At 33.8% G+C, this 25,234-nt stretch overlaps 13 protein-coding genes and 1 non-coding gene across 14 annotated transcripts in view; 8 read left to right on the forward strand and 6 right to left on the reverse strand.

Moving 5' to 3' along the window:
• ASCRUDRAFT_76366 (uncharacterized protein) overlaps positions 1-50 on the forward strand; it is a gene marked incomplete at both ends in the record, with an annotated part of 772 nt that extends 722 nt beyond the window's left edge. The window contains one exon of the mRNA XM_020193440.1: positions 1-50. This exon is cut by the window's left edge and continues 559 nt beyond it. Coding sequence (XP_020046676.1) covers positions 1-50 — 50 coding nt within the window.
• Positions 51-1,838: 1,788 nt separating this feature from the next.
• ASCRUDRAFT_70891 (L domain-like protein) lies at positions 1,839-2,363 on the reverse strand (the record flags this gene model as incomplete). The annotated part of the gene is made up of 1 exon (XM_020191855.1): positions 1,839-2,363. The coding sequence occupies one exon, from the start codon at positions 2,361-2,363 to the stop codon at positions 1,839-1,841; it is 525 nt and encodes a 174-aa protein (XP_020046677.1).
• Positions 2,364-2,621: 258 nt separating this feature from the next.
• Positions 2,622-3,985, reverse strand: ASCRUDRAFT_70892 (uncharacterized protein; the record flags this gene model as incomplete). The annotated part of the gene is made up of 2 exons (XM_020191856.1): positions 2,622-3,534; positions 3,747-3,985. 2 exons carry the CDS (start codon positions 3,983-3,985, stop codon positions 2,622-2,624), a joined length of 1,152 nt encoding a protein of 383 aa, XP_020046678.1.
• Positions 3,986-5,292: 1,307 nt separating this feature from the next.
• Positions 5,293-7,103, forward strand: BOR1 (Bor1p; the record flags this gene model as incomplete). Its single annotated transcript, XM_020191222.1, has 1 exon — positions 5,293-7,103. The coding sequence occupies exon 1, from the start codon at positions 5,529-5,531 to the stop codon at positions 7,101-7,103; it is 1,575 nt and encodes a 524-aa protein (XP_020046679.1). The 5' UTR covers positions 5,293-5,528.
• A 19-nt stretch (positions 7,104-7,122) lies between these two features.
• On the reverse strand, positions 7,123-7,557 carry ASCRUDRAFT_76368 (uncharacterized protein; the record flags this gene model as incomplete). Its single annotated transcript, XM_020193441.1, has 1 exon — positions 7,123-7,557. A coding segment is annotated over exon 1 (187 nt), but the record flags the coding sequence as incomplete, so codon positions are not given.
• A 1,554-nt stretch (positions 7,558-9,111) lies between these two features.
• On the forward strand, positions 9,112-9,546 carry ASCRUDRAFT_70894 (uncharacterized protein; the record flags this gene model as incomplete). The annotated part of the gene is made up of 1 exon (XM_020191857.1): positions 9,112-9,546. One exon carries the CDS (start codon positions 9,112-9,114, stop codon positions 9,544-9,546), a length of 435 nt encoding a protein of 144 aa, XP_020046681.1.
• Positions 9,547-10,455: 909 nt separating this feature from the next.
• Positions 10,456-13,988, reverse strand: ASCRUDRAFT_8611 (patatin-domain-containing protein; the record flags this gene model as incomplete). Its single annotated transcript, XM_020194914.1, has 3 exons — positions 10,456-13,060; positions 13,124-13,407; positions 13,965-13,988. 3 exons carry the CDS (start codon positions 13,986-13,988, stop codon positions 10,456-10,458), a joined length of 2,913 nt encoding a protein of 970 aa, XP_020046682.1.
• A 26-nt stretch (positions 13,989-14,014) lies between these two features.
• Positions 14,015-15,116, forward strand: SMD2 (mRNA splicing protein SMD2). The gene is made up of 2 exons (XM_020189319.1): positions 14,015-14,362; positions 14,429-15,116. Exons 1-2 carry the CDS (start codon positions 14,358-14,360, stop codon positions 14,769-14,771), a joined length of 348 nt encoding a protein of 115 aa, XP_020046683.1. The 5' UTR covers positions 14,015-14,357; the 3' UTR covers positions 14,772-15,116.
• Positions 15,117-15,460: 344 nt separating this feature from the next.
• Positions 15,461-17,536, forward strand: GUF1 (GTPase GUF1; the record flags this gene model as incomplete). The annotated part of the gene is made up of 1 exon (XM_020190671.1): positions 15,461-17,536. One exon carries the CDS (start codon positions 15,461-15,463, stop codon positions 17,534-17,536), a length of 2,076 nt encoding a protein of 691 aa, XP_020046684.1.
• A 273-nt stretch (positions 17,537-17,809) lies between these two features.
• Positions 17,810-19,015, forward strand: SER1 (O-phospho-L-serine:2-oxoglutarate transaminase; the record flags this gene model as incomplete). The annotated part of the gene is made up of 1 exon (XM_020194608.1): positions 17,810-19,015. The coding sequence occupies one exon, from the start codon at positions 17,810-17,812 to the stop codon at positions 19,013-19,015; it is 1,206 nt and encodes a 401-aa protein (XP_020046685.1).
• An 86-nt stretch (positions 19,016-19,101) lies between these two features.
• MEC3 (Mec3p) lies at positions 19,102-20,133 on the reverse strand (the record flags this gene model as incomplete). The annotated part of the gene is made up of 2 exons (XM_020190641.1): positions 19,102-19,328; positions 19,416-20,133. 2 exons carry the CDS (start codon positions 20,131-20,133, stop codon positions 19,102-19,104), a joined length of 945 nt encoding a protein of 314 aa, XP_020046686.1.
• Positions 20,134-20,312: 179 nt separating this feature from the next.
• Positions 20,313-23,261, forward strand: ROT2 (glucan 1,3-alpha-glucosidase ROT2; the record flags this gene model as incomplete). Its single annotated transcript, XM_020190667.1, has 3 exons — positions 20,313-20,728; positions 20,780-22,625; positions 22,695-23,261. 3 exons carry the CDS (start codon positions 20,313-20,315, stop codon positions 23,259-23,261), a joined length of 2,829 nt encoding a protein of 942 aa, XP_020046687.1.
• Positions 23,262-23,647: 386 nt separating this feature from the next.
• Positions 23,648-24,151, reverse strand: PUT7 (Put7p; the record flags this gene model as incomplete). Its single annotated transcript, XM_020190059.1, has 1 exon — positions 23,648-24,151. A coding segment is annotated over one exon (504 nt), but the record flags the coding sequence as incomplete, so codon positions are not given.
• Positions 24,152-25,124: 973 nt separating this feature from the next.
• ASCRUDRAFT_t96 lies at positions 25,125-25,208 on the forward strand. Its single transcript has one exon. It is a non-coding gene; the product is annotated as a tRNA-Leu (tRNA).
• The last annotated feature ends 26 nt before the right edge of the window (positions 25,209-25,234 follow it).

The raw sequence follows: 25,234 nt of genomic DNA on the forward strand, positions 1-25,234 counted from the left end.
ATACATGGAAATGGACTTCAGATTATAAAACAGAAATTTCTTGTTGCTAAATGGTACTTCTTCTGCTGCCAATATAATTATCATTGATAATAATCTTAATTGAATTTTGAAGATGGAGCAATTCATGTTATTGATGGCTAATACTTTAATTACTTCAGTGGATAAAATCATCAAAAGGTACTTGTAAAAATTTATTCATATATTGTTACTATATATCTAGTAACAACCAGGTGCAATAACTTGCTAATCAAATATTAATGCTTTCAAACGATATCAATTAATTTTGCATTTCCTTGTTCACTGTAAAAAAATTTATTACCAGCGTAGAAAAATTGGGATATCAATGCCTTTTTCTTCTTTTCCTTTTCTAAATGATATAACATATTAATCAATGCTTCTTTGAGAGCAACAGGTGATAAAGATGGTNTCAATCCAAGATCAGACACTTTTAAGTGTTTAGAGAAAAGACCTATATAATGATACCCATTTAGTCACTATATTCAGTACCAATTTTTTCAAATGCTTTGTTATATTTTCTTAGAATATATTTTATATTATTAAGAGTGTTTCCTGACTCAAATAAAGAGCACAAAGAACTGTCTGGAGGATAATGTTGGTGGCTTGAGACCACAAATGTAATTATATGAATATTTTCATGAATCATGGGAGAATTGAATCAGACCTGATAATGGACCAAGACTTGAATTGTCATATGGTTTTCATTAGGCATAAAAAAATTTAAATACATCATGTTTAGATTGCGAGTTAGCTATAAGTATTTCGATAGAATTTATGAAATATATTTCTGTTAGGAGACCCTCACTAAAGAAACATTTATTGTAACCACCAGGTTCTCATGGTTTTTGAGCACTAGATAATATCCAGTTTTTGCCATTTTCATTTGGTGCAATACAATTGAGTTGGCCCACTTATTTAAAACCAAATTGTGTTTATGATAATAATTGTATCGCGATGTTTGAAGATAGATTCATGGGCTTTGATGGGTTTTCATTGAATTTTATTGATTGATATTAAAAGCATGGAACAAAACAAAAGCAGGCTAGTCAATAAATAGCTGAGAAAGGAAATAAAATTTTTAATTATATTACCCATGATATATCAAAATCAGTCTTCCAAAATTGTGAAAAGCCTTTTGTGTCTGAATAACCTATAATAATCAATGTTCATTTAATATGCTTGAAACCAAACAATATAAAGCAAACAAAAACATCAACTTTATACATTTACACAGTCATTAATGTCTTTATAACTAACATCAATTACAATTATTATCTTTAATCAATTTCATAAAAAACTAAAAATAAAATAACTATAAATCCGATGAAAACTAGTTGATAAATGTGTTAATATTGCAGTGCAAATCTTAATTATTTATTTGTTTTGGTTTCAAAGAAAATAGTTTATTTAAATATATAAGTTATAGATCAAATAATAAAAATGCAAAACAAGAACTTAATAAAACACTTGATAAAACAATTAATAAAACAATTAATAAAACACTGATACCATTTTTACACAATCTTAATTCTTAATCTTTATAATAATTTTACTTCAAAACTATTCAAGTCTGATTATTAATTTTTTTCAAACCACTTTTATAATAAGCTCAGTGATATATGATTTAAATGAATGCTTGCAATGTTGAATATTTCCATTTCTCAATCAGAATAATGTGAGTTGTGAAAAATGGAATATAAAACACCTGAAGGACTATTCATTTGCTCTTCATCTAATAACATATCGTAGTCTGATTAAAGTCTTTTTAATCTATGCTGATTCTTACTTGGTTTAATGGAAGCCTCTTAAACAGTTGCAATTTAAAAAACTGTTCGGACATTAGCTGGAATCTCAAAATTCATCAACTCAGTTAATAGGTTATGATCCAATTCAATAACTTTTAACCTGGAAAGATTTGTAGCATTTTTAATAGAAAATATTTCAATTATATTATATGAAAAATTAAAATATTTAACATTATTTGGAATATAAATGTTTTCTAAATCTTTAATTTCATTTCCAGAAAATCTAATGTTTCTTAATTTTTTGAAATGGTTTCTATTTTCAACAGAAAATAATGCTTCTTTAACTTCTTTGATTAAATTGTTGCTCAAATCAAGACTGACGAGATTTACTAACTTGTTTATTTCTCCTAAGTCGACAAGTTTATTATGATTTAAGGATAATTGTTCAAGACTTTGTAATTCAATTATTGGATCAAGGTTTTGAATTATATTATGATTTCCTTCTAAATAAACCAATTTGTTTAATCTTGATAAACTATCAATGTTTTCAATAAAATTTCTAGAAAATGATAGCCTTCTCAATTTTTTTAATTGGGCCATAAAGTCAATATTTTCAATTCTATTCTTACTTATGTTTAGATCAGTTAAATTAATTAGGTTTCTTAAAAAAGAGACATCGTTAAGGAAATTCCTACTTAAATTTAAACGCTTCAATAAAATTAGTTCGGCTAAGGGTTTAATAATAGTAAAACTTGAATTTCCAGTAATATGGAAATCTTGACTTAATTGAATTGCATCGTCGTTATTTTGTTGTAGTTGTAGTTGTCGTTATAGTTGTCGTGGTAATTATTGTCGTAATTATTGTAGTAGTTGTTGTAAGTGTTGTTGTAATTGTGCTCGTAGTGCTTGTTGTTCACCACCAACTTGATTTTGATTTTGATTTCGAGTATCTTCATTTAAACAATCAAGAAATGTAACTGAATCATCAAACTTTAAAGCAGTTACATTTTGATTATTCAAATTTACATAAACAATGATTAAATTTTGATTATTTGACAAATCCAAACCTGTTAAATTAGTTATTCTCGATAAAGATGATATATCTTCAATTTTATTATCTGAAAAGTTTAATGTTCTTAAACTAGCTAGATCAGGTAGCGTTCCAATGTCCAGAATACTGTTTCTAGACCAATCCAATTCAATAAACTCTGCTGTATTTGTTAAATTTTGAATGTTCTCAAAACTAAGGGCTTGAAATCTTACTGTTTTCACCCTAAGAGAGGGAGAAAAGGAGTGTATATCTATTTTTGGATTGATAGATGAAAAATCAATTGAAAATTTCAGAATTGAATTTAATTCTGTAAAAAATATATCATCGTCAATTGGAAATTGATTTAGATGATGAACATCACCTGTAAGTTCTGTAAGAACACTCCCAGTGTATTCTTCTCTGTGAAAAAATATACCAGTATACTGCGATCTTTGATCTTCAAAGAATAAAGAACTGAGATCAAATGGCTCAAACTTCAATAAAAATCGTGCACCATTTGTTGAGTATTTGATATTTCTATTTTCGGTTAATTGATTTAAAAACCAAAAATGATTGGAAACATCAATTGAAAAATCATCCAAATAAATATTCGTCTTATTCAAAGAATTTGAGTTAAAAAGTATTAATAGTTTTGTAAATTTGTTCCAAATTTTATATTTAGAGTTAAAATTTTCAATATTGTTTGATGATTCATTAATACATTCAAAAGGTATATTTCTACTACCATAAATAATAAGATTGATTTTTTGTAATTTTGTTTTTTTTTTAGAAAATCAACCAATTGAGAATAAGAACTCGAGCCAAATTTAGAAAAATCTATTGATAATCTAAGATTTTGAATCAATCTTGTATGTTCACTGTTAAGTTTTATGAAGTCAAAGAGCCTAAAATACAAACAATCTTCTGATATATCCAAAGTTTTGTTATCAAACCAATCAAAAATAAAAATATCATGAAAACCATGATTATTATTGTTATTAAAAACACTTGTATTATTTTCAAAAGGGTAATATTCATCGTCTTTAGCAACATGTACAAAAACAGAATTATATAACTTCAAAGCAGCAAAATATTCCACTCCACGAAGGTTTGATAGTGTGAATGGCAAAAGATTCTTGTTTGAAACATTTAAAAATATTTTTTCAACTAATTCTCGAGGAAGCAAATCCATTTTTTAGTATTTAGTGATTTGTATATCTGTGTTTATTGTTGTGAAAATTGAATATATTATATTGAGAGGTGAGTATATCATAGGTATAGTTTCGATTGTGAGTATATATATGGATGTGAATATTAATATCAATATGGATAACCACTGCATTATTTATATGGAAGAATATGAAAGAGAATATGAAAGAAAATATGAATCAATTATTTCGTTATTCACATTTTTAACTAGAAGCGTTTATTGAAATTCGAGTTGCAAATATTTTGTTGGCTTCATTACAATCTCCATCAATATAAACACACCAGTGCAGTTTCCATATTAGTTATTGATACTTTTCGAAATGAATCATTTAAATTCTGGTTCTTGAAAGATAATTCCAAATATATCAAATGCAGTGTATCTGCAGTTGTATGCAATGACATGCAGTTTGAGGTTGTGAATTTATCTCAACAAAAAAGAATATGGAACAATATCAAACAATGTGGTTTAGAAGTTTTATTGTTTTGTGAAATGAAGTGAGATACGAATGTTAAAACAAGAATCATTTGAAAGGAAATCTGTCTGACATTGGTGATTTTCTGAAAATACACTTCTCAAAACCAATGATCTAAAGTTCGTTTGAAGACCAACCATATTCAGGTCAACATGAATAAAACTAACGTATAGTTTTACGTTTTTTGTTTTTTATTAAATAATGTTGTATAATTGAATATAAGCCAAAAACCTGATTTATTTGACATCTGTTGAACTCCTTTTGATTTAACTATAAATGCAGTACAATTTAGTGTTTTTATGGTCAATCGTTTGCCTTCTTTTCTTTATATACACTTTAAGTTAATTTTCGGTGGTTGAAAGATGTCATTAATAGTTCCATTATTATCCCGTAAATAGTTTTTCTAAAAAACAACTTTTCTTTGAAGGAAAATTCAAAAAAAAGGATTAGTTCACGTTTCTGGGAATTGAGACAATTAAACATCTAGTAGCTGGCACAAATTGCAAGTGGTGGATTAGGATAGCAAGAGTAGAACTTCACCACTAGCATTAAAACATCAATTAATGCGAAAAAACTATCATCACTGGATGAAAATACTGATTTAGTTGGCAAATAGAATAGAGTAAAATACAAAACAAATGTAAAGTATCAAATCTCTCCAATCACTTGATAAAAAAATTTCTTTAGTGTGAAAGCATTTTAAACGTTAATGTGCATGAAACTGCATACAACTGCATACAACTACAATCTGATTTACCACATTTATGGGACATGCGTCTATTGGACAATTGGTTTCATCTATTTGCCTCTTCTGCTTCTTCTGCTTCTTCTGCTTCTTTTCATTTTATTTTTCTGTTGGGAAATGACGTTGAGCATATAAACAACAACATCTGTAAATTATCTGATAATGACAATAACAAAACAGAAAAAACCGTGAGCGATTTAAGCATGAAATTACAGGTCTAAGGTTGGAAAGTTTTGCAACTTTTCTAACTTGAAGCTTTTCCAATTATCCAACTTTTATTTTATTAATAGGGGAATTTTAAGTAGATAATGAAAATTAAAAGGTTGAAGATTGGGCATGGGATCTATAAAGATGTCAAAGGTCGATTGCCGATATATTTAACAGATTGGGTAGATGGAATGAATTATCGAGTTATTCCATCAACAATTTTTTTATATTTCATTAATTTGTTGCCAGCAATTGCTTTTGCGCAAGATTTATTTGACAAAACTGACAATACGTATGGTTTGAATGAGATTTTATTGTCGAATGCCATTGGAGGTATTGCTTTCGGAATATTTGCTGGCCAACCATTGGTGATTGTTGGGGTTACAGGACCAATAGCTATATTCAATATAACCGTTTATGATTTGGTGAAAAATAAAAAGGACTGTGCCTATTTTTCATTCATTGGATGGACTTATATTTGGGGTATGATTATACATTTTATAATTGCGATACTTGATGGAGTTAGGTTTATTAGATATATTACATCATATTCTTGTGATACGTTTGGTTTGTTTATCAATTGTATTTATATTCAAAAGGGGATCGAGATTTTAATAGAACAGTTTGAAGTCAACGGCTTCGACGTTAAAGAAGAGAATTATTTGGCTAATGGGTTTTTGTCGATAGTTGTTTCTTTATTAATGGTGATAATAGGGGTTTCCATCAACTTAATTGGGAACTATAGCAATTATTTCAGTCCCAAGATCCGAAAATTATTAGTCGATTACGGCACACCATTCTGTGTTATATTTTTAAGTGGATTTAACCATTTTGGCGGACATTTGAAAGAAGTTGAATTGCAAAGGTTGAATACTTCAAGAAGCTTTTCACCTAGTGATAATATACTAAGAAATGGATGGATAATTAAATTTTGGGAAGATATATCGGTGTCAAATATATTTCTTGCCATACCCTTTGGAATATTGTTGACTTTCTTATTTTATTTTGATCACAACGTCTCCTCATTGATGTGTCAAGGGATCCAGTACCCATTGAAAAAGCCATCTTCATTCCACTGGGATTTCTTTGTGCTAGGAATCACTACAGGATTGTCGGCACTATTGGGGATTCCTGCGCCCAACGGGCTTCTTCCCCAGGCTCCTCTTCACACAGAGTCGTTGTGTGTTGGAGAACAGGACGAAGACGGGAAGATGCTTATCACAGAAGTCGTCGAACAGCGCGTGACGAACACAGCTCAGGGCCTATTGACGTTGGCGACAATAAGCAACCCGCTTCTCGTGGTGTTGGGGCTGGTGCCCCAGGCAGTGTTGGCCGGATTGTTCTTAATCATGGGCTTGCTTGGGGTCGGAACAAACGAGGTCGGCAGACGCATCAAGTACTGCGTGCTTGAAAAGAGATTCCGGCCACCAGACAGCGTGTTCACCAAGCTTTCATCGCTCAAGTGGTTGCACGTGTTTATTGGGTTGGAGTTGCTTGCGTTCGCCGCAGAGTTTGGCATAACCCAGACGAAGGGTGCAATTGCGTTTCCAGGGGTGCTCTGCGTGTTTGTACTTGTTCCGTACTGTGCACGATGGGTGTTTCCGCCGCACGATCTCCGGTTATTGGACGGCAAAGCAGTCAACCGGTTCATACTCCAAAATCTCAGTTCGGTGTAGTTAGAAATTTAATGGGAACATGTTGTGACCTTCGATAACCGATTTCCGGCCGTTCGTTACGAGTTAATACACTTTCAAGCATTCATTCTAGTCGTTTAAATCCGGATGCAATATTCGATTCAATTAACTCAACTCTCTGATTTAATTCATTGATTTTGGAAGCCATTGGTGAAGTATCAAGTTCCCTTTCGTTATCACTATCAGNGTTCTTGACTTGGATGCTGTCAGGTTGACAGTCGTCGAAGGAAGGATAGAGATTTCTTCTAGTGCTCATGACTTAGTAGACTTCTCTTTCCTTTTCCTCTTGGTTTATTTTATTTCTATCTAGCTATTTAGTGATCATATTTATATTATTTGGATTGCAATCTTCATCAACGTATTTGTGAATTAAATGTTTTTTGTGGAAACACAATTTTCGTTTCATAAGTGGTTAAGTCTTGTGTATTTGGTTTGGGCAACGGACTATAGTGGCTACGAACGTCCGAGCTTGGATTGGGTTTTCCGACCACACCTCGTGCAACAGTATACTGACGTAATCCTGATGAAAAAGACTTCGCGTCTGCATGCATCAGCACTATTGGCGAATTTTGTTCGGGAGCTGCACGGATGAAACCGATTCAAACAGTTCAGTGCGTGCTTGTGGTTTCTAGCCGATAAATGTTCGTAATTTTTCGGCGAAACTGTTTCTGATCCAAACAAAATCAAAACTCTTCTTGCTCTTTTTTTTGGCTTTTGAGAAAAGCGATGAAGAACCCTTACCTGCTCCTCTTCTTTCTAGCTGGTTAGTGCTGAGCGAAATACCAATTTGCTCACAAATTTAAATTCAACATAATAAAATCCAAAAAGTCTAGAGGTTTCTTTTGGCAGCTTGAGATTTCCACAGTATTACCAGTATATCATTGGAACTCCTCCACAAAATTTGAATGTTTCATTAGATTTTGATTCAAATAATCTTTGGGTCATTTCAAGGTTGAATCCATACTGCTACTACAATTATTATCATACTTTTTTCTATTACAACAACTTTTCATATCCTAGTGGTAGTACAATTGTCAATTATTGTTCAAGGTATGGTGTATATCAAGAATATAATTCATCTACATCCAGATTTCTTGATGATGATGATGATGATGATGATGATCCAATTTCGTCAATCAACTCTTCATTCAGCTTGAATTCTTCTGATTTAACTGTGACAATTGGTTTATGGGGAGTGGGTATCTTGCACCTTTCCGAGAGCATCAATTTGAAGAATTTTGAATTTGGACTAGCATTGTCAATCAATAGTCCTATTGGGAGTCTCGGTATAATATCGTTTGATATCACAGATCAAACTTCAAATTTATAAAAAAAAGACAGTCTAATCGACATGTTGATTGAGCAGAAGTTGCTTGAGAGAAAAGTATTAGCCGAGTACTTCAGATACGATACACCCTAAACCTTTAGTTACAAAAGAAGTCTTTTATTTGGGGGGCATCAATCATACAAAGTATGAAGGCACTTTGACAACTATGCCAATGATCAACAGATATGACCAAAATCTCAACCCAGACATACAACATTTAAATGTCACATTACCATCGTTTTCAATCAAGTTATCTATTAATTCTTTGTAAAAGTATTACAGCAGTTTGAATTCACAAAGTGTGTTTAATTTTCTAATTTCTCAATTAGATACAACACAAGCAAAATCTTTCACTGATTCCATCAATGATTATGGATCTGAAGCAACCATAACATTTACTGATAGATTATATCCACTATCATTCACTCATAATGGATCAAAATCATATTTCCCACCAGATATTTATAATGCATTCTTGAACACGATCACTCCTTTGGATTCTGATTTAATACACACATATGATAACTATACAAGCATCTATAATATATTATTCAATTTAGAATGTTATTTATCATTTAATCTTTCCGGTTTCTTAGTCAATATACCAATTAGCAAAATAACTACTAATTTTTTACAATGTTAATTTTTATTATGAGATGAATGATGTGTAATATGAAGAGCAAAAATGTGTGTTATGATAATTTTGATTTTCGGAAGAATCCTCATGGTGACTTTTTTATATTGGGTAATTTTTTTTTTAATGAATATTATGCTGTTTACGATTATGATGAGTACACCGTATTACTTGCTTCAACAGTTAATTCAACAAGCAATTGGTTCCTAACTGATGAAGAAATGTCTGATTACGTTGCAAATTATCAGGAATACTTGGATGATGGGCAGATTGATTACAATAATGTTGAAGTAGTGTCAAAGAACCAGCAAATATTTCAAGCAACAAAGGCCAAATACTATTCAAATTCATATTTTGAATATGTCACCTCATACATCAACGACACAACGTATCCTGTGACCCAAACATACACATACCACAATTACACCCTATACTCGTCATACACCTTAAAGACGTTTTTGTGATCCACTGCAGTTGGAACATACGACCACTACACAACAACATCAAGTGGTAATGGGCCATGGACAACAACAGTAACAGCAACCATTACTGAATGCAGTGAGGCAGTAGTTTCGTTCAATGAAAACATCAAAAGTTTGGGATTCACAAAGGCATTCACCACAACATCACATCACAATGGAACCAGCCTTGAGTTTATTGGAACTCGAAATGGAAACAGTCCAGAGCCCAGTGGAAATCAAAATAGTCTATTCAAAATTACGGTAAATCAAAACAGTGGATTCGGAATTACGGCAATGGATTTTCCAACACTATATATTCTGACTGCCATTTGCATTTTGGTTCTGTTGATGATATGGCTGAAATGAGGAAAATGGGGCCATTATTGTTATATCTTATTACTTTTTCAATTTTTTGATAAAAATTGTTGTGATTGGATTTGTGTTTATAATTGATCTAAGTTTATCTGTTTTCTTTGTTTTGTTAGGCATTTAATGATCTATTTACTAAGCAGGTAGTCATTTTTATGTTTAATATCAATGGTTCGATCAAAACTTTTTTAGTGTTGGTTGATAATAATGCTTATGGTCTGTATTGAAATATTTATCGTATATACAGTTGGTAATTCATTAAGTAACTTAGAGATAGAGAATCAGCTTTAAGATTGTAAACAAAACACTAAATTGTGCCTTATTAAATAGTTTTTATCTTCTTGTGTTGAAAGGTTTCAGAAGCTCCTCAATAATCCAAGCATAAATAATAAACATAAGTAATAGAAATAGCGACTATAAGTGTTGTTGTGCGCTAATACATACAAAATCGATGTCAAATTTCAATTCAATAAAACACCTTCTCTACTTTTACTTCTGTCTAACACAACTTGCTCTGGCATTGACACCTGTTCTGTGATATTGTTACTGAATTTGACTTAAATCAATACCGGGTGTACCAATCAATTCGGATACCAACTCATTTGCTTCTGATTCGTTTTCAGAAGAAAAATCAATCTCAAATGTGTCATTCGAATTTAGCTTCTTCCAAAAAGACTTCGTGACCCTACCGCCCTCAATATTTTGACTTTCTTCAATCCACTCAACATTTTTCTTACCATTTGTGCTTGCTGAAAACATTATATACTCACTGGAATTGTTGGTCTCTTTGCTTTTTTTGAGTTTTTTATAAACCTTTTCGTTTAAATCCATACTTTTGGCACTCAATTGTCTCACCATGCTCCCTGATGATGCTTGTGCATTTGATTGGTTGACTCTCACTCCCTCAACAGATCCATCCTTTTCGTTATTATCATTATCATTATCATCATCATCATCATCATCATCATCATTGTCAACACCAAATTCATTTTTGAAATACAACTGATTTTCAATGTTTAAACTGGACAACGAGTTGGTTCCAATATTGTTGCTAATTGGTGTGTTGGTGTCCCAACTTCCATCTACATTGCTATTAAGCAATTTTTCAAAACAGCTGTCATTAAACGAATGTGTGAGACTTGAAAATGAAGAAGATAGTCGATTGCCCGGTCGATTGCCATTATATTCTGTCAATGAAGTTCTCTTTAGAGACTTGGAACTGTTACTTCTGATTTTACCATATTTGACTTTTGCGTGTTTGTGATCAGTTGAATGAAGCCTTTTTATGCTTGTTTTTCTCTCAATCAGTGTGTGTTTTTTCTCTCGAAAAAACGACTCAAGAGGAGAACTTTCTGATCGTGGCCGGCAACTGTAATTTATGTTTATTATTTCACTAGAATTCGAACCATCAGGTGAAGTGTCTATATTCTCAAAACCTTTAGCGCTATTTTCATCGCCAGTACTGCAAATATTCCATCCATATCGTTTCATATCATTCAGATACAACCCGTCCCTTTTGGATATTAACAAGTAGCTGCTTTGGATGTGTTGTCTTTTTGAAATGATTCTTGATCTTAGTTTTGATATAGTTGAGTCCAATAAAAATTCAATGCAGCAGTGGTTATGAATCAAATCTATTTTTGGCCAGGTGGCTCTGGCGCCTCTGACGATGCAGTCCAACAAAAACTCTGGGCTTGGGTCAGTCAACATTTTGTCCAATTCCAAGATCCTAATGCCAGGCAATATAGTTATATCCCCAGAGTACTGTTGACTAAAAGCAGATTTGATCTTTTTAGTGATGTCAGTTGAAATGTTCAAGTAATCAAGCGTGTTCAAAAAATGTATGAATTCTAGGTTAATGAATTGAAATATACTGTTTGAAATGTTTTTTAATTTAGCACTAAACTCATTTTCGATTTCTCCGCCAACACATTTTAAAGATAGCTTTAAAAATGGCACAATATGAGGATTCACCTGTGAAACAATAATATGGTTGACATTGAACAATTCTGACAACTTTTGCAAGGGAATATCATTATCCACAGAGCCGTCAATGAATTTGACAGATGGGTGATTCCATTCCTGTATTTTACCTGATTTGAGGTTTTTCTCATATAAAGTTGTTGAAGGGAAGAAACCTGGTAGAGCACACGAAGCACAGACTGCAGACCATACTAAGACGTTTGGAGCTGTCAAGTAGTTTAACAAGTTTGGCTGCTCGTAGGAAGATGCAGACGAGACAGTAATGTTCAATATCCGGCCGGTTCTGTTGTAGCTTTCTCTGAATGTTAGGTTGCCCAAGAACTCAAACATAGTCTTTTGTAAATGTCTGCTCTCGCACCAGTTGCCAGTTTTGAAAAAATGGACGAGATTGAAAAAGGCACTCGATAGCTTGTGACCCAAGGAGGTGTCCTTTGGTACTTGGTTTGATATGTGGTTAGGGTCGTTGCTCAATTCGTTGATGTCACTTGAGAATATATTGAATTTCTTGGACAATATGTCGTCCATTAGCACATTGATTTCTTCGTTTGAATGGGCGCACAAAATAGCAGCAACAATTGAGCCAGCAGAGCTGCCTGAGATGATTTTGGGCAACAAGTTGATTTCCAATAATGTTGATAGGACGCCAATGTGAAACATGCCAAAACAACCGCCGCCACTGAGAACAAGTGCAGTTCTGCCTATGGCCTTTCTTGTTTGAATTAATATGGATAGGATGTATCTGTCATCGATGCCAGTTTTGATTTCGGGGTTAGCAAAAGAATTGAGAGCGACCTGGCACTCTTCCAAGTAGTCTTGGATCAAGTATTTGGTACCCACCAAGGAATGGCGGTATAAGTTGATGTTGTTGATGTTGGCCACATTTCTGAACCATGTTGTTCTGATGATATACAACAACTTTGAATAGTTTTTGGCGCTTCTCAACTGTCTGAGCTCGTTTAGTTTGAATTGAAGTAGGGCATGGTCATACAAGTTAGATTCGGGCACTGCTTTCCAGTCGTTATTTGATAGCAACAAGTCAATGTTGCTGGAGCAGTTCAACCACTCTTTGTACGATGTGGCGATCTTCTGCTGGGAGTACAACGAATTGAGATTGGCTTCAATTTCGTTGGGTGGCCCAATAAACTGTTTGAGTATGGGAACTGCCCTGAGGAGATTGACGGAGCTGAGAAAAAGCGACGAGAAATTAAGATCAGTCTTCCTGTGGTACTTGTTTTGTATTTTGGACCTGAGATAGCGAGTGTAGTTATTGAGTTGGTTGGGCTTGAGAGTGTTGTTGAAGATTCTCAAGGTGGTGGTGGGTGTGCTGTTGGTGTCATTTCCAGTGGCATGTTTGCTGTTGTTTTGAGAGCCATTCTTGGTGTTGTTATCAGCTTGATTGTCCTTCCCATCGCTTGTGTTTTTCCTGTTCCCACTTTTTCCAAGCGCAACAACATGTCTTTTAATTAAGGTTTCAGTGATCAACAAAGCGTCAGAATCCGGTGGGAAGATAAACTCCTTCATGATTTGTCAAATACAGCAGGGTGTCGATGTAATGTGGGCAATAGGGATATGATAGTAGATATGGGTATCGACGAAGAGATCGATAGAAATAAAGATACAAGAATATAGAAGAGTATAGATCTATGCATAGACGTAGCGTTGGAACAATAACTAATCAAGCGCTGGTAGATATATAAATCAAAGAGCGATGCTCAGAAAAGCAGATGCAAAAAACAAAAAACAAGGAGAATGCAGCCGGTCAGTACTGCCGCTGCACTTCCGACTATGGCAGATAGAGGCTTTCGGGTATAAACCGGCCGTTCGGAAATCCAGCAGCGCAGGAAACAGCTGTTTGCGTTGCCGAACAAAAACATACGCACAGCCATCGCGAACACAGTTTTGTTTTTCGACTGTTGATTCCGAGCCAGACAACGAATTCTCCGTGAGATTTCTGTCGAGAAGTAGTGCACTCTCAGAACCAAACACTTATGATTCTAAATTGTGAGAGCCACAGGCACAGATCGAGTTAGTTGAAGCGGAGGTATGAATCATCGCTGATACACGCATACGGGAAGTTCGGAGTTTTCAAGCATGGTCCGGCTGATTGTTCGGCTGTTCAACAACCGGAGATTGTGTGGCTGAAATGCCCACCGTGCACAGTACGGAAAAAACACAAACACGCAGAACACCGTGGGAACACAATCATGGTGTAAATATTCAAGCTGTTTGGTGCCAAAAGTCGCCGAACATTTCTTTTGTAGCTGAGAAGGAATGAGCCTTTCTACAGTGGTAAATTACGCCGCGATTTTGGTGAGAACGTGGTGGAAATGCGGACAAAACACTGCTTTGCTCTTTGATTATATCGTGTCGGCCCAATCGGGAAAGTCTCGCGGACCGGTGAGAAAGGAAGAAAAAGGAAGAATTAAAACAAAACCATAAAATCAATAGTCTCTTTATCATAAATGGCGTAAGTACATTTGATACTCAGTGTAAATGGAAAAATAATAAACAATTTACTAACTGCATTATTCAGAGATTTGGCTGATAAACCTAGATCTGAGCTATCTGAGCTTGAATTACAACAGCTCGAAGAATACGAGTTCAGCAATGGGCCAATGTCGTTGCTCAAAGAAGCAGTCGAGACTCATTCACCAGTTATCATCAGTTGCAGAAACAATCACAAATTGATAGCCAGAATCAAAGCATTCGATAGGCACACAAACATGGTCCTAGAAAACGTCAAAGAACTATGGACAGAGATTCCAAGAAACAGCCATGGTAAAAAATTGAAGCCCATTTCAAAAGAGAGGTTTGTAAGTAAAATGTTTCTCAGAGGCGATTCAGTAATAGTGGTCTTTAAAGCTCCAGTTGTTTAATTTTTTTTGAATGATTCACAATCAATCACCATTACACATCTCTCTGGGCACTGATATACCTTCTCTCTCAACAGGGACTTTCTTTTTGGCAAGCAATTGAGTACAACCACACCAAACCTGTTCAGGTCATTTATCTCCACTCCTCTTCAGACACATTTGCTTTGTTTATACACATTTAATTCATATTTAAATAGTTTAGCTACTTTGTAGTTTCTACTCCCTGCCATCACATATTGGTATATTCAGATATAAATCAGCTACTCAATCAGCTACTCAATCAACTATCAACTTGGAACTTACTCAAAATGATGATCGAATCGAATCTCATGAAGCACTTGCTCTCCAGCTCCAAGAAGGCGTACCACCACTTCTTCAAGGTAAGTCCCCAGGCCTACATGATAATCAACTCGCGAAAGCCCATCACCAAGGGCGTTGTCTATCTCAGCACTGTTTCACTTGTTACTTATTACTCCCTCCAGGGCTGGAAATCGCAGCAGTTCGAACCCAGCCAAACTTTGTTCTTCACCACCTGACTTTTCTGGCTTGGATCGGAAATTTTTCGAATTATATCAAAATACTGGTATATTCAATTATTCACTATACTCTAACAATACTATAATATTTCTCTTTCTTTTCAATATTGTTGATATTTTCTACTCATTTTTATAAAGCCCATATATGTTATTGCAATGATAACAAAGGCTCTTTCAGGGTCATTATTCATTAAGCCCATTTTCACCTATACCACTTTTAAAAAAATTCCTTTTTATTCTTTAAGTTCAAGTTCAAGTTCAAATTCAAATTCATATTCATATTCATATTCATATTCATATTCATATTCACGTTTCTCAACCTTTTCAAAACTTTTAAATAATAACACTGAAAATAACAATAAAATAAAAAAACAAAATTCAAGTGCCAAAAAAGAAGATAAAGTCAAACTCGAAACTCAAGAAAGAATATCAAAAATCCCAATTAGTAACTACAGAAATTTCTCGATAGTCGCGCATATCGACCATGGAAAATCAACTCTAAGTGACCGATTATTGGAATTAACAGGCGTAATTAAACCTGGCGATAACAAGCAAGTCTTGGATAAGCTAGATGTTGAAAGAGAACGAGGCATAACAATAAAAGCACAGACATGTTCAATGATTTACAACTATAACAACACAGACTATCTCTTACATTTGGTTGATTGTCCCGGTCATGTTGATTTCAGATCAGAGGTGACAAGAAGTTTTGCTTCAGTTAATGGAGCTTTGCTACTAATTGATGCCTCTCAGGGTGTTCAAGCTCAAACTGTTGCAAACTTTTACTTGGCCTATTCACTAAATTTAAAACTAATCCCAATTATAAACAAAATAGACATGGATAATGCTGATATTCCAAAATCAATTGATCAAATCAAAAATTTCTTTGAGTTGCCCACAGAAGATATAATCTCTGTATCTGCGAAAACAGGTTTAAATGTTCCAAGTATTTTGCCGGCTATTATAGAAAAGATCCCATCTCCAACTGGAGATATCAGCGGGAGATTGAAATCGTTTATTGTGGATTCATGGTATGATTCCTATGTTGGCTGTGTTTTACTAATCAAGATTGTTGATGGAGTTTTGAAAAAAGGTCAAAGAATAATGTCTGCTCACACAAGAAAAAAATACGAAGTCAAGGAGTTGGGTATAATGTATCCCGATAGATTCGCAATGGACCAAATATCAGCAGGGCAAGTTGGTTATATAATCCCAGGGATGAAAAATTCTTCTGAAGCGCTAATAGGAGATACTTTAATGTTGGTTGGTCAGGAAGTTGAACCATTGCCTGGGTTTGAAGAATCAAAACCAATGGTGTTTGTTGGAGCCTTTCCAAGTAACGGTGGTGAGTTTCAAATGTTAGATGAAAGTTTGCAAAAATTAGTTTTAAATGATAGAAGTGTCACTTTGCAAAAGGAAACGTCGAATGCTTTAGGCCAAGGCTGGAGAATTGGATTTTTGGGTTCATTACATGCTTCTGTTTTCAAAGAAAGACTAGAAAAAGAATATGGTGCTCAATTGATCATCACTGCTCCAACTGTGCCATATAAAGTTCAATTCAAAGATGGAAAAGAAAAAATAATCAGCAATCCCGATGACTTTCCTGACTATACAACAAGAGGTGGTAGGATTGAATCGCTTTTGGAACCCTTTGTCGAAATCATGTCAACCTTTCCAAGTGATTTCTTGGGAACTGTTATAAAATTGTGTCAAGATAATAGAGGTATTCAAACTGATCTCCAATACTTGAACACCGGGCAGGTTTTGTTGAAATATCGAATTCCATTGAGCAGACTAGTCGATGACTTTTTTGGCAAATTAAAATCAGCCACATCCGGATATGCTTCTCTAGACTACGAAGATGCCGGTTATGAAATATCAGACATTATCAAGCTAGAGTTGTTGGTAAATGGAAAGGGAATAGATGCCTTGGCCCAGGTTATGCATAAAAGCGAGATTGAAAGCACAGCCAAACACTGGGTTAAAAAATTCAAACAGCATATCCGATTCCAGTTATTTGATGTGATCATTCAGGCAAAAGCGAACAACAAGATTATGGCAAGAGAAACCATAAAGGCAAAGAGAAAGGATGTTTTGGCCAAGTTGCATGCCTCTGATGTGTCGAGAAGAAAGAAATTGCTATCGAAACAAAAGGAAGGTAAGAAAAAGTTGCAGTCAGTGGGAAACGTTACTATTGACCAGGAAGCATACCAGTCGTTTTTGCGTCGCTGAGAGCAGAAGGACGTTTGTACATAATTATTTTCTACACTGCGAGACCATATATAATGATATAACGTGTATTTCACTAATGAATAATGACTTTGATCCAGCATAAAAATGATGCCTGGGCTCGGTGGCCAATCAGCGCCCGGCTCCAAACTGTGAGTAATTTCCATGTCGAAACACTCATCAAAGCCGTTTTCAGCAAACACAAATATAAATATAAACCAGAGATTTCTGTTTCTGTGTGTGTTTTATTGAGCTATCACAGATCGAGAGAAGCAAATGGCGTCAGGAAGATCGTTGGAAAGAAGCGAAGCACACTACTATGGTGCTGGGCCAGCCTTGATGCCCACTGAGGTTTTGCAACAGGCTGCCTACGACATCATTAACTATTGTGGTGAGGGTGTTGGTGTTGGGGAGATTTCTCATCGAAGCAAATTGGCTGACGATATTATCAACAATACCAAAAAGAACATAGCTGATCTATTGAGTATTCCAGATAATTACGAGGTATTTTTCATGCAGGGTGGTGGCACTACTGGCTTTTCATCAGTAGCAACAAACTTGAGCTCAAACTTCTATAAGCAAAATGGCGATTTGGGCATAAGAGCAAAGCCATATTATATTGTAAATGGCACCTGGAGTTTGAAGTCCTTTGAAGAGGCCAAGAGATTGGGACTTGATGCAGAAGTCTACTACAATGTTAAGCAGTCCAATGGCAAGTTTGATGACTATAAAACTAACAGCAACAAACAATTGCCAAAATTGAATAAAGACCAAGTTTCTTATCTTTATTACTGCGACAATGAAACTGTCAATGGAATTGAGTTTCCTGAACCTCCAAAAGTTGAATCAGGAATCAACATTGTTTGTGACATGTCTTCAAACTTTTTGTCTAAAAAAGTCGATGTTAGTAAATATGGATTAATCTTTGCAGGTGCTCAAAAAAACGTTGGACTAGCTGGGCTAACTATATACATCATAAGAAAAGATTTGATCTCACAATTAAACGAGAAAATTGACGAGGAAAAAAAAATAATGGATAAATACCACTTGCCAATTACTCCAATCGCAAATCATTTTCCTACTGTTATTAAAAATAACTCAGCTTACAATACTATTCCAATTTTCACTCTATACATATTAAAATTGGTAACTGATAAGCTAATCGCAGAAGGTGGTCTTGAAAACCAACAAAAACTAAATAATTATAAAAGTGAAATACTATATGGTGTTTTGGATAAATATCCTAAACTATTTGATTTGCCAGTCAATACAGAAGCAAGAAGTAATATGAATGTTGTATTCAGAATCAATGGGGATGGATTAGAGAGTAAATTTATTGAAGAAGCCAAAAACGAAGGATTCACTGGTTTGAAGGGCCATAGATCAGTTGGTGGTTGTAGAGTTTCAATTTACAATGCAATTTCTAAACAAAGTGTTGAGAAATTGGTCGCATTTATTGATAAATTTGCTGCAAGTCAATAAATACCCATTGCTTAAAATCATGTTGTTAATATTTATTTTTTTTTCCTCTTTTTATTTTTCTTTTTCCATAACTAGTTATTCATTAACTACTCAATAACACCATTTATATAGAAAATAAATTCAGCGTCATCGGATTCATCAATAAACAAATGCAATATTATAACATTTGGTTCAGACATTATTATCGCTGTATTATTGCAAATCTGGCAAATTTTAGAAGCAGATTTGAAGTCATTTAATCGTAAAACCACACTCACATCATTGTTTTCATTGGGATTGAATATATTAGAAGAGTCTTTATAATTTTCGCCATCTTTATGATCACCGGTCTTATTCATATCGATATCAATACCAACACCAACACCAATATCGTTATTAGTATGACCACGAGCACCATTACTTTTCTGAACCAACAAATTTGAATTCCATCCCAACTTCACAATTAAAGTGTCTGATTTCAAAATCAAATTGAGATTTCCCTTTTCGTCAGCATTTATCTTCAAAAATTTGTATTTACTGCTTTTAAATCTTTCAATTCGTTTGAATATGTTGATGAAATCGCCTGGCAACTTTAATAATAGATTGATTTTATTAATTTCAGGCTCCACAATTTTCAAATCAGATTTCTTTTTCAACAATCGTACTGGAATCTTGAAAGTATGGTGGATAATGATATTTTGCTGAGATTCGCTATAGAAAACAGCCAAAATAGCATGGTTTTTGAACTTCTTATTGTTAATATTTGCTGCCAAACCATTATTCGCTTTATTGTCCCCATTCAACGTTGAATTGGCAGACGAAGATGATGAAGGATTGACTCTCTGCAATCTGATTGTCAAGTCTGACGAATTGACCTTATCGAAGTTCCTAAGCACCTGGCACAACTGCTCCAAATTGCACTCCATCGAGATCTGGTTGTTATTAGCAGACTCTATCTCGTACTCGTCAAACAACAAACAGGAAAACTTCAACCATATCTGAGGCTCATTTACCACTGACGAGATGACGATAAAGTGCCTGCTAGTGAATCGCAAAACACACTGCTTTCTGATGTGTAGAATCGACGCTACTGAGTTCTTAATCTTGTTGCAGTTGCTCAAGGCTAGCTTTAGTTTCATTGGCACAACCAGACAGTAGTTCTTGCCCCAGTTTCTGCTCTTCCAACTGAGTTGCTTCCAATAGCACTCTTCAACTGCCTTTAGGGAGAAGAAACTTTCCACCACACTCAAAACGGGCAGAGCTTCTTCTGCTCTTTTGCTGTTTTCTATCCACTGGCAATCGATAAGCAAATACTGAAATGAAGCTCAATTGGCTAGTGTTGTTTGCTGCTTTCTGCTTCTGTGTCGTGCCCTCGTTGGCTGTCAAAGAATACCTTTTTAAAAAATGCTCTCAGTCTGGGTTTTGCCAGAGAAATCGCCATTTTTCTAACCAAGTGTCAAAGTTGTCCCTCAACGATGAATACCAACCTAGATATTCGATTGACAAATCATCAATTAAATTCCACAACAACAATTCAACACTAGTTGGTAGATTGAATAAGAAATTGAATGACGATTTCACTTCGGTTGCCTTTGGATTCCAGCTTAACATTTTGGAAAACCACAGCATCAGGTTTAGAATCGAAGATCAGCTAACCAACACTGTCTCTAATTTCAGAAGATATAACGAGACCTCTTACTGGTCTTTTAAAGATCATGTCCAGCCAGATTTATTGTCAAATGATGATTCTCTCAATGTTATCTACAACTACAACAATCCAGACAGTTTCGAGATTAACACAGAAAGCAAGAGTGAAAACATTATCATTGGCTATTCTAATGGTTTATACAAAATCAAAATTCAATTGTATCCATTTAAATTGACTTATTATTACAACAACTCTCCCTCCATAGTTTTAAATGACAGAAATTTCTTAAATATCGAACACTTCAGAAAAAAAAATGATAACGATTTAACTAAAAATCTATCCCCAGAAGAATTGGACTTTGATTGTTTTACAGACTCCTTCAAAGATTCCAGCAAGAACACTTTGAAAAGAGGTCCTGAATCAGTTGCTTTAGATGCCACTTTTAAAAATTTTTTAAACGTCTATGGCATTCCGGAACATGCTGATTCAATGGCTTTGAAAACTACAAGAGACAATAGAGATGATGCTAGTTATGATGGCAAAGAAAGGGATTTAGATCCATATAGATTGTTTAATGTTGATATATTTGAGTATGAGACTGATAGTAAACTTCCGAACTACGGTTCCATTCCTTTTATGCTTGCTCATAGTCACAACGTATCAGCTGGATTATTTTGGGTAAATTCTGCTGATACCTGGATTGATATAATTAAAAAAGACAAATCAACTAAAACCCACTGGATATCTGAAGCAGGATTATTGGACATCATTTTGATTTTAGACAATTCTCCAGCCTCTATTAACCAAAAATATGGTGATATAACCGGTTATGTTGCATTGCCTCAACTATTTTCCTTGGGTTATCATCAATGTCGTTGGAATTATAACAACCAAGATGATGTCTTGAATATCAATAAAAAATTCGATTACTTTAAAATCCCAATGGATTCAATCTGGCTAGATATTGAGTATACTGACGAAAAAAAATATTTCACCTGGAAAAACTCCTTATTTAATAACCCAACTGAGATGCTTTCAATTTTAGGTGAAACTGGTAGAAATTTGATTGCTATTATTGACCCACATATTAAATCTACAAATGATAAAAATTACAACATTGAGCAACAAATACTTAAAAATAATCTTGCTATAAAAGATTCTGATAATAAAAACCCTTTTCATGGTCAATGTTGGCCTGGTGACTCGATTTGGATTGATACTTTTAATCCCAAAGCTATTACTATCTGGGCTTCCTTTTATCAAAATTTTACCACTTTTTCAAATGACTCAACCAACTTGCATATTTGGAATGATATGAATGAACCATCGGTTTTTTCAGGACCTGAAACAACAGCTCCAAAAGATTTGGTTCACTATGGAGACTGGGAACATCGTTCTTTACACAATTTATATGGCCATAGTTTAATTGAGGCAACTTATCAAGGATTAAATGAAAGATATCAAAATATGAAAAGACCTTTTATATTAACTAGATCATATTTTTCTGGATCGCAAAGATATTCTGCAATGTGGTCTGGAGATAATATGTCAAAATGGGGCTACCTAAAAATTTCAATACCTATGGCTTTAACCTCTGGAATTAGCGGTATGCCATTTTCTGGATCAGATGTTGGTGGATTTTTTGGGGATCCTTCAAGTGAATTACTAACAAGATGGTACCAAACAGGTATTTGGTATCCATTTTTTAGAGGCCATGCTCATATCGACTCTAAAAGAAGAGAACCCTGGGTTCCTGGCGATCCTTATACGTCTATTATTAGAGATGCAATAAAACTAAGATATTCATTATTGCCAGTTTTTTATAACTCCTTTTATGAATCAAGTATCAACGGCTTGCCTGTCATGAAACCATTATTCTATGAAAATCCTAATAATGAAAAAATATTTGATATTGACGATGAGTTCTTTATTGGAAACTCAGGAATCTTGGTCAAACCTATCACTGAAGAATCATTATCAAAAGTTAACCAAAAAAATGAAAATTCTAATACTGATATAGATGAATATGAAGAAATAGATAACAATGGAAAGTTTGAAATTTATATACCTGATGATGAAATTTATTATGACTTTAATGATTTTACTAAAATTGACCAAGGGGAGGGAAAATATGAGTATAAAAATTTATCATTAGATAATATACCAATTTTAATCAAAGGAGGTAATATAATTCCTAGAAAAATGAGATATAGAAGATCATCAAAGTTAATGAGACATGATCCATATACTTTAATAATAGCGTTAGACAAGAATCAAACTTCAAGTGGAATTTTATACGTTGATGATTTTGAAACATTTAATTACAAAAATAATGAGGAATATTTATTATGCAAATTGAAATTCGAAAATAATCAAATTTCTTCTAATATAAATAACTATAAAAATTTTTTTGATGGAATTGATGAGTATCTCGAAATTGAAAAAATCATTATAGTTGGTCTTGATGATTCAGGTGATAATTTCAAGGGAGAAATTTCTCAAAATAATAAAATTTGGAACGCTTCGATAATTAGAGAAAAAAATAGCTTGGTTATAAAAAATCCTAAAGTTAAAGTTAATACGTCTTGGAAAATTAACATTTTCAACGAAAAACCATAAAAAAAAACAAATAAATAAGTAAATAAATAAATAAAACTTTAGTTTTAAATGGGATTCAACAATAAATTTTCAAATTTTTATATATAATTTATCATTTTTACCAAATCTATAAATGAGGTTGTTTTTTTTGTTTTTTTTGTTTTTTTTTAATTTATAATATTATCTTCAATAATTACATTCTCATTATACTCATCATTGCCGATTTTGCTAGTATCATTTTCAGCTATTTTCAGTTTTGATAAATATTCGTTTTTTTTCCTTTCCCCTGATTGTTCTTGCTCCAAATTATATAATTGAGCTTGAGATTTGGAAGAGCTTGAAGGTTGGGGTTGATTTACTGGAAGAGGTTTACTGATTAAGTTGGATATACTTATACTAAAAATTACAGACACCGCAACTAGTAAAATACTAAAGATACCTCTTCTTGTAAAAGCCCATCTTAAACTTTCAGCATTAAATTTGAATTCTGAAATTAGCTTTGAATTTATTTTTGTGGCCAAGTCAAGAATCAAATTTTTGATTTCCTTTTGTAATAAAGAGTTTTCATTTTTATAGTTATTAACTAGAATAACCACTTTATTTTTGGACTTGATATAGTGTTGATTTAACTCATTGTGAACCAAATTTGAATCTCTTTGTAAAAAATTCAATCCGTTGATCAATTCGTGAAGATGAGAATCTCTTGAGGAATTAATTTCAACTCTGAGTTCAGCTCGTGCAGCTTCAAATAAATAATGTTCATTTTCCAAATCTGTCTTTGGAACAAATTCGTCAACCTTTTTTTTCCAATTTGAAATAATTTGAGATTTAATTAAATTTAGAATAATGTCAGATTGATCACTTGTAAGGCCAGAAGATTTTAGGGTCTCGAACATTTCATTTGTATCTAAATCTAATGCATATTCGCCATCTTCATCAAGATCAATCTCAGGGAAAACAGGTTTAGAATCGATTTGTTTATCAGTTTCATCGGTAATTGAGCTTTCATTTTTATCAGTACTTGCAGTTTTAGTGGAATTTGTGCTTGAAGACTCAATTTTAGAGCTGTCAGGACCATCAAAACTCTTGTCTTCAATTTTCTGGGAATTCTCCTTAATCTGAGTTTCATTTAAATTGTTGGAAGACGATTGATCTTTCGTTTTATCCTTTACCTGATTGACATCCTCACTTGAATCACCGGTACTATTGGAGCTGATTTTATGATTTTCGTTTTCTAATAATTGGTTCTCTCTATCTATCAACTCTTGAATTTCTTTCTCTTTTAAAGCCTCAGCTTCGTACAACTTGTTTTTGTTTTCTAAAAAACTGCTGAATTCCTTTACATTGGGGTATTTTATAACATTAGAATTGGAAGAATTGGAGGAAATGTTTCTCTTACCCAGGAACACATCATAAGCATAATGTTTTGCGATGGCTATTGATGATGGAGATACACGCCGTATCAATAAACGATTGTTGTAAAAAAGACCTAGGTGAATTCTAGGCAGACAAAAGAAAGAAGGACCTGATGCTGAAACATTTTTCCACATTATAGTGACAGTTTAATTATCTAGAAGATATCAAAACCCAGGTCTTTTATATGCTGTTTCCCGAAACGATCTGGAAGCTGTTCAAAGGCGGTTCGAATCCGACTGAGAACACGAAGGAAATATGAACATGGCACTCGACAACAAACCTCATCTCACAAATGAGGATACAGGCTTAAACAGGCAATAAGCAGTTTGTTTGCAGTAACCTTTTATTTGAATAATAATACAGTTGCTTTCAAGTTGTACCATTGATTGAAAATAAAAATAACTAGTGAGCTAAATATAACGCTTATATGTGACTATACAAAGGCTAAGGCCTTTAGAGGAGTACACTGGAGGGTTGGCCGAGTGGTCTAAGGCGGTAGACTTAAGATCTACTGGGAGATTTCCCGCGCGAGTTCGAACCTCGCATCCTTCATTTTTGTGTTTTTGTTTTGTATTTGG

This window comes from Ascoidea rubescens, assembly GCF_001661345.1.
Source record: "Ascoidea rubescens DSM 1968 unplaced genomic scaffold ASCRUscaffold_8, whole genome shotgun sequence".
NCBI classification, from domain to species: domain Eukaryota; kingdom Fungi; phylum Ascomycota; class Saccharomycetes; order Ascoideales; family Ascoideaceae; genus Ascoidea; species Ascoidea rubescens.